Source organism: Suncus etruscus, chromosome 4 (assembly GCF_024139225.1).
Source record: "Suncus etruscus isolate mSunEtr1 chromosome 4, mSunEtr1.pri.cur, whole genome shotgun sequence".
Classification (NCBI taxonomy): Eukaryota; Metazoa; Chordata; class Mammalia; order Eulipotyphla; family Soricidae; genus Suncus; species Suncus etruscus.
The window spans coordinates 4267204-4275624 of NC_064851.1; the positions used below are offsets into that span (position 1 = coordinate 4267204).

Here is an 8421-nt window from a genome sequence, read left to right on the forward strand (position 1 = left end):
CCTGGCATCTCATATGGTCCTCTGAGTCTGCCAGGATTAATTCTAAGCACAGACCCCTGAGTACTGCTGAGTGTGACCCCAAAACAAAACAAAACAAAACAAAACAAAACAAAAAAAGGGCTGGACATAGTGCATCTCACATAAATCAAAGAGGCTCTACTTGCAGTTAAATGGAAAAGGTTTGTTTTGTTTCTTTCAAATGGTCAGGAAGTTCTTTTTGTTTTTGTTTTTGCTTGAGGGACCCTATTCCTAGCTATGATCTGGCTTATTTCTGGCTCAGGGATGACTTTTGGCTGGTTTGAGGGACCATATATGGGAACTAGAATCAAATCCAGATCAGCTATGAGCAAGGCAACACCTTAACTACTGTACTATCACTCTGACCCTAAATTGTCAGAAAGTTGTCTCTACATTAAACAATATTATTTTGTGCATTGTAGGAAAATCATGGTACTTGAATTCAAGGAATAAATAGAAAAGTGTCATCTTTTTTTCTCCTTTTTTTTGTGGTTTTTGGATCACAAAAACAGTGATCAGGGGTTACTCCTGGCTCCATGCTCAGAAATTGCTCCTGGCAGGCACAGGGGACCATATGGGACGCCGGGATTCGAACCAATGACCTTCTGCATGAAAGGCAAACGCCTTACCTCCATGCTATCTCTCTGGCCCCATCTTTTTTCTTCTTTTTATTTATTTTTTTTTATTTTTCGGCCACACCCATTTGATGCTCAGGGGTTACTCCTGGCTAAGCGCTCAGAAATTGCTCCTGGCTAGGGGGGACCATCTGGGACGCCGGGGGATCGAACCGAGGTCCTTCCTTGGCTAGCGCTTGCAAGACAGACACCTTACCTCTAGCACCACCTCGCCAGCCCCATCTTTTTCCTTTTTAACAAAATAGTTTTATTAAAATGTTAGAGAGATGTGAGAGGGGACAGAGAGAAAGAGATGTGTTCAAGAGACAATACAAGATTCTTCAGAGAATAATAAAGCTGGTAAATACCATTTAAAGGATTCAGTGGTTTGGGCCACATCCAGCTGAGCTCAGGGTTTAACTTCCTGGGCTCTGAGATCATTCCTCTTTGTGCTCAGTCCCATATAAGGGGTTAGAAATAAAACCCTGGGTTGGCCATATGTGAGGCAAATGCCCTAGCCACTGAACTATTGCTCTAGTCCACATCTTAAAGACTCTTTAAGATACGGAGATTTGATAAATAAAATTTGTCACTCAGTAAAAAAGGTCACAAATGCAGGTGTTTTTTTCTGAGCTCTGTGTGAACAAAGAGGAGTATTTGAACCAAAGGAGACCCCTTCATTCAGATAATTGAGTATGCAGGTAAGAGTCAGGTTGCTCAGTCAGATCTGTCCTTTGCCCTGGGCTCTAGGGACATGAGCTCCAGGTCCTGAGAAGTCCTAATTGAATGAACTATTTTCATTGTCTCAGTCTTTGGACCCAGGAAAGATGAACAAATCAGAATCAGTTTTCTCTATAATAGAAGGAATTTTCTGGCTGGCAATTCTCCATGAGTTTTTCCCATGGAGGAAAAGGGAAGGGTCCCATCTGAACACCTTAGGACAAAGGCATGGTTACATTTGAACTCCTGTCATACTCTTTCTTGGTCTGAGTAATTAACTTTAATTCTTCCTGTGTAACTGAGCATTTCAGTTCTGGTAAGTTCTGTGTGTCCTAAAATTCAGGAGGGCTGGGAGGACATGCTGAGTCTGTATTTGGAATAAAAATAGATAATCTTAGATATTCTGCCCTCAGTTTGCAAGTTGTCCAAATCCAGATTTTGAATTAAATGTTCCCACATCATCATCAGCGATGAAATGGGCTCAACAATAATTATTCCTGTTATCTATTTTCTTCCCAGTCTCATACCATTGGTCTTCCCCAAGAAAAGCCACTGGGTGTAGGCACCACTCAACTGCTTAAGAAGTAGGAGGATTACAACTCACTCTGGCTTCCATGGGACTCTCCAACTCTGATCAGTGAATGTTCATATGACATATGACCAATGACAATACATCAGGCATTAGGCTAAGTACATTACACTCACTTTGCTTACAATCCTGAACAGATGAAAACACTAGGGCCGAGTGTATGTAAGCACTTGTCCAAGGTCATAGAACTTTTCTTTCCACACCATTTTCATTGATATCAATTACTGGTCACTGCCAGCAAAGGATAGAGATGAAACATTGCTTATATATTATAGAGGAGGTATCATCTCAACTCAATCAAAGAACTTTTTGGACCATGAGGAAACTAAATCAGGGAGGCAGCCTGGGTTGTATTCACGTCCCCCACTGGAATTACCTGGACAACTCGATTTCTTCCAGAAATGTCTCCCAGGCTCTATCTTCCTTCAGCAGGAATTGCAGAAAGTCTGGATCCATGATGATCAGGAGAGACTTAGTGGAATCCACAACAACCTTGCTCACTAGACAGAAGATAGAGGATACCAGATGAGAGGACTAGTGTGGCTCTTCCTTGGTAGAACATTCACATGCCTCTACCCAGGCATGGTGGGTGGTATCACTGGGTGTCAGAGTATAAAATAAATCTATACGCTGTATTTCCAACCCAAGTAGATGGGTCTGAAGAAAAATATTCATGAAGGATTAATAAACCAAGCCAGTCAGGAGAGAATCATAGAGTCCAGATGACCTCATCTTGTGTCTCTCTGCACACCAAGCCAAACTGATACACTCTTTATTTCCCCAGTACACAATCAGCTGACAGGGGGGGGAGAGTCAAGTGAGATCCAGGTAGACATTTACGTATCAAAGGGATAGGTGAAAAGGAAAGAGAAAATTGGAACAAATGCCTTTGATTTGGTTAATAGCTGAGTGTCATCAGAATAAATTTTGTTGATCACATCTTTTTTTATTTTATAGCTTTAATTCTAAAGTAACTTAGTTGGAGACCAAGTCCTTAAAGAGATCTAAAGGTTAAAAAAAAAGTCTAAAAGTTGGGCCCCTTGTCTGATAAGACTGAATTCCTGATAGGAGTTGGAGGAAAGCTTTCTGTCTCTCCATACCAGAAACAAAAGGCCATGTAGGACCTATGGAAACTGTCATGTACTCACCACAATTGAGCCAAGCCTAATCAGGTACTCCATCTTGGACATCTATATTCATCTATAGTCAAAGATGTTCTCAATGAATTGTCATCTTAACCTGTTATCTTTTCTAGCAGCAACTACCCCACTACAATGTAGTCTTGGGATATTCCCCAGCCAAGACATAGGGGTCCTCGGAGAAAATGGAATTCCAGTCCCTTCAATTCCAGACTAGAGTGCATTTTTTAAAGACATCTGGAACAGGAGATGGTTATCTCCTGCTGTGTGCTAACAAATTACATAGAATTGCAAAGGACATTGATGGAGGGAAGAAGAAAAAGACGATGATGGTGATGGTAACAATACATTTTTTGTTGTGGTAATTGGCAAGGTACATTCTGAGAGACCGTGATCAATGAAAGAATTCAACTGGAGATAAGATATACTGTATAAAAGAAACGAGATAGAAAATTTTGAAAAAGATGGTTATGATAAACATGAGGTAGTACATGTGGAATGCTGGCATGTTTATGAACTTCAATAAGCAGGGAGTCATAAAATATATCTATATACACACATATATATAGGCATTTCCATTTCTATTTTATTTGTGTGTGTGTGGTTTTGGGATAAACCAGAAGGAGTGTGGGGCTTATTCCTGGCTCTGTGCTGAGGAATCACTCCTGACAGAGTTGGGATTAAATATGGGCCGGCTGTATGCAAGTCAAATGGTTACCTCTGTACTATCTCCTGACCCCCATTTTATTTCTGTGTGTGTATATGTGTATGTGTGTGTGGTTTTGGGGCCACATTCAGAGGTGCTCAGGGGTTACTCCCTGTTCTACACTCAGAAATTACTCCTGACAGGCTTGATGGATCATGTGGGATGCTAGGGATCAAACCTGGGTCAGCGCAATTGCCCAACCTGCTATCTTATTGTTCCGGCCCTGCCCATTTTTTTTCTTTGACTGTTTATATTTCTGTGAAAGTAATAAAATTCCCTGTTATGATGTTTCCTCAGAACAGACAAAAGCCAGTTCTTACTAAATTCTCTCTCCCACAATGCAAATATGACTGTTACTTACTGTAAACATACCAAAAGTAACAAGGTACCATCTGAATGGAGGAGGATACTCTAAAGGGATGGTGTCACTTATGCCCTGGAACACCTGATTGTGTCAATATGTCCAGTCCATTCACCACTGAGAAAATAAACCCATGCTGTGATGCCAAAGACTACCCTGGATTAATATTTGACCAGACACTACTCATCAAATGTATTGCCTACCAGAATTGCATTGACTACCAGCTCCATCACATAATGTGGATCTGAATGGTGACTATCCCTGCTTTTGGGTCCAATCTGGCAGTGCTCTGGGGATATTCTCCCAATCCTGCCACGCTGGGCTGGGAGCACTCCCTGCATGCTGGAGGACCATCATGTGTTTTAGTACATTGAATTATCTTCCAGGTGGACCTAGTCTGGCACTGGAATTCTTCTACCTAATTTCATTCTCATTATTCTAGGAACTTTAGACTCAGATTACTTATGTCATATTACACCCCAACTTCCAGCCCTTTGCTCTGGCTGCACCTCCTTTTGGTTGACTTTCCCCAGCAACATCACCTTGTGAGCATTCATTCACCTGTTTGTAAAGCCCCAACTCAAAAGCTGCTCTGCTAGCTAGCTTTCTCCTTTCCTCCCCAGAACACTTAGAATGTTGTCCTTTCCTGGTTCTAGTTATTATGGAAAGGCTCTTCACCCATCTCTCTCCCCATTCAATTCTGAGCCCTTCTACAGACACTTTTGTATCTTCATGCTACATTTTATAAAACCAAGATGAAATGGATCTTTATGTCAAGGATCGAAGGAAAAATCATCAACTACAATTTCATGAAAGGAAACGAAGGGACCGGGAAGGTGGCACTAGAGGTAAGGTGTCTGCCTTACAAGCGCTAGCCAAGGAACGAACGCGGTTCGATCCCCCGGCGTCCCATATGGTCCCCCCAAGCCAGGGGTGATTTCTGAGCACATAGCCAGGAGTAACCCCTGAGCGTCAAACGGGTGTGGCCCAAAAACAAAACAGAAAAACAAAACAAAAAAAAAAAAAAAAAGAAAGGAAACGCATAGAATTTTATAGCCTTCTCAGAATCAGCAGAGGACATCATCTCTGGACTTGTTTACAGGTAAACAAATTCAGTTCATAGAACTATAAGAAATAAGACCATAAAGTAATGAAACTGCTGATAACCAAAGCAAAGTACTGATTTTTTTTCTCTAGAAAACCCTTAATTTGTTGACAACTCAGAACTTATTGTTTCCTTGCCCTTGAATGGATTTTCTATGTGATGCCACTTGAATTTACCTAAGGATAACCCCCATCTTTCTACTTTGTCTTATTTAGCATGTGCGTTTATATATATAAATAAATGTATATGTATATATATGTATATATTTGGTTTTTGGGTCACACCTGGCAGGCTCGATGGACTGTGGGTATCCTCCTCCCCCAACTTCTTATTTATTCCACCTGAATGATCAGAACTGCCCACACCTGGAATGGGCGGGTAGAGGAGTCTGCAGGGGGGAGAGAGAGGGGATAGGAAGGAGAGTTAGAGAGAATGTCTAAGAAGGCATCATCATCAGAGATTCAGCATCAGCAATTGAGCATCATCGCAGCAGCAGCAGCAGCAGCAGCATCACCAAAAGGAGTTGATCAGCCTGGAAGCCAGTTAGGAAGCCTGGAAAGAGCAGCAGTAAGGGAGACAGAGGCCGAGAGAGCGGAAAGGTGTAGAGAAGCAGTTGCTAGGACAGGCTTAGTATGGAGGCCATGTGAGGAGGGAGGTGTACATGGATGGCGGTAGGGACAGTGAAATAAAGCTGGCTGACTCCTGAAACTTCATCTGACTGCTTTGCGAACCGCTCTGCTCTCATCCTACAACCCTCAGACCAGAATGATCATAGGGGCTGTGGGAGCCGAGTTGAGCCCAAAAGGCCTCACCATCTCCCCCTACCAACACTAGGACTATTTAATTGATTTATATTAAAACAACAGTGGACCATATGGGATGCCGAGATTTGAACCACCGTCCTTCTGCATGCAAGGCAAATGCCCTACCTCATGCTATCTCTCCGGCCCGCATTTTTCTTTTTCTTTTTTTTTTTCTTTAGATAATAAATTTTCGGCCCAGCGGGACCCTCCCCCGACTCGGAGGGGGGAGGCACAGGTCTCTGTAGGCCAAAGGAGCGGGCACCGCTGGGCACACCCCTGCCTCGGGGACTGCTTGCGGGGGTCTGCGGGGTACAGGTCACACCGAGAGGCGTGAGCGTCCACGGCCAGGTCCCTGTGTTCCTTCCCGCATTTTTATATTTTGACACTCTCCTGCACCAAGGTCTCCCAGGTTCCCATCTATCCATCTTCTAAGACTTGGCCTGGCAAGTCTGAGGTATGAAAAATAATGCTTGGACATAAACTGTTTGGTTTGGGTTGGGTTTGGTTTTGGGTCACACCTGGCAGCGCTCAGGTGATATTCCTGGCAGGCTCGGAGGACCATGTGGTAAGCCCAGATTCGAACTACCGTCCTGAATTGGCTGGGTTCAAAGCATATGTCCTATAAACATATGTCCTATATACTGTGCTATCTCTCCAGCCCCTGGACATGAAGTGTTAATCACATGATGAAACAGCTCAACTCTGTCTTAAATTTCAGTTCAATTGTGCATATTTTCATTCACTTTTTCTCTTGATTAGATCTTGATTCATATTTCACGCAAATTATTTTGTATTTGATCATTCTAAAACCCTTACAAGCAAAAATGAGCTTTCCTTCATTTCCTCAGGTCTCTGTGCAATAAATGGGGGAGACAAAGATAGAAAGAACAGCAGAGAAACAAGATTCATCTAAGTGAAAGTGTCTGGGTTTGAGCAGACAATCTGCAGCACCCTGCTCAGGTCCAGCTTCAGATAAGTTCATCTGCCCTTCTCAGTTTTGTTCACTAACTGCTCCAGGAGCTCTGGAAGAACTCATGGAGATCATTGCTTTATTGCAGTGAATAATCTTTGAACATCTGTTCTTTTGAACTGCAGTAGTAGATTCCCATTAAATATTTCTTGCAATTCCTTTAGGATTAGAAGAGAAAAAGATGTTCATTCTTATAACTATTGTTTCATATAGGATCAATTATCCAAGCAATTACCCAAGAAAAATAAATGAGATGGATCCAAATTGGAAGATGACAATTTAAACTATCATCCTTTGCAAATGACATGCTAAAGTTTCCACTTAGAGTTTTCTTTAGAAGCAATAAACCCAAACATTAACAGGCACAAGAGAAGTATAAAAAAGTCAGTTGCATTTTTATGCGAGCAATGAATTTGAAAAGAAAGAAATCAAATTCATAATCTAGTTAAAAATTTTTTTGTAATTTTGGGTTACACCCGGCAGCACTCGGGTTACCCCCTGGCTCTTCTATGCTCAGAGATAGCTCCTGGCAGGCTCGGGGGACCCTATGAGATGCCGGGATTCGAACCACCATCCTTCTGCATGTAAGGCAAACACCTTATCTCCCTCCATGCTATCTCTCCGGTCCCTAGTTAAAAATTGTTATCAAATCAATTACATCTTATTCTTTGAAATGTAGAAATACTGTCTAAATTATCATCTTACCCAAAGTATTCAAAGCTTCAATGTAGTCCTGATCAAAAGTTAAAAAGCAGGTTTTAAGAAATAAGAACAAACATCATTCCATTTGTAATCAGAAACCTTTTCCAGTAGTCAAAGCAATCCTGAGAAGAACTAAGAAAACCGAAGATAGGACTCATCAAATCGAACTGTTCTCTAAGGCTATAGAAACAAAAATAGTGTCATATTTCGCTGAAAGATCCAGTGGACAGTGGTGGCAGGATATAAGCATGTGATGTCACATCCTATGTGGCACCCCCCAAACATATTAGCGTTTGCTAATAAACAAAAAATAAAATGGAATAAAATAAATACCAGCAACAAAATACATGGAAAAGATCCTATGTTTAGAGGGCAGGAATATGATAGTATAATTCACCCCAGAAGTTCCCCCTCTCCCTGACAGGAGTGGTCCCTGAGCTCAGAGCCAGGAGTAAGCCCTGAGCACTGAAGGATGTGGCCCCGCCCCCTAGCCCCCTCCCAAAGGTCTTGTTCTGTTAAAATCTAAGACCAGGCAGAATAAACAAGATGGGAGATGAAGAAGGGTCCCTCAATATTGCAGTTTCCTGGTTGTCACTCCATTTTTAAGGAAAAGGAGGAAGGAAAGGAGAACAATATGGTAACAGTGACAAAGATGAAGCAAGACCCTCTTGGTAAATCAATCAACCCACCAACT

At 42.0% G+C, this 8421-nt stretch overlaps 1 protein-coding gene across 3 annotated transcripts in view; it reads right to left on the bottom strand.

Moving 5' to 3' along the window:
* The window catches only part of LOC126006282 (apolipoprotein L3-like), a 76219-nt gene extending 73795 nt beyond the window's left edge, over positions 1 to 2424 (bottom strand). For 2 of the 3 annotated variants that reach the window (XM_049771671.1, XM_049771670.1), the window contains exon 1: positions 2318 to 2424. In XM_049771671.1, the coding sequence (XP_049627628.1) occupies positions 2318 to 2397 (80 nt within the window). In that variant the 5' untranslated portion in view covers positions 2398 to 2424. The remainder of the gene's footprint in view (positions 1 to 2317) is intronic. The other variant, XM_049771672.1, reaches the window with a different exon arrangement.
* Positions 2425 to 8421: the final 5997 nt, after the last annotated feature.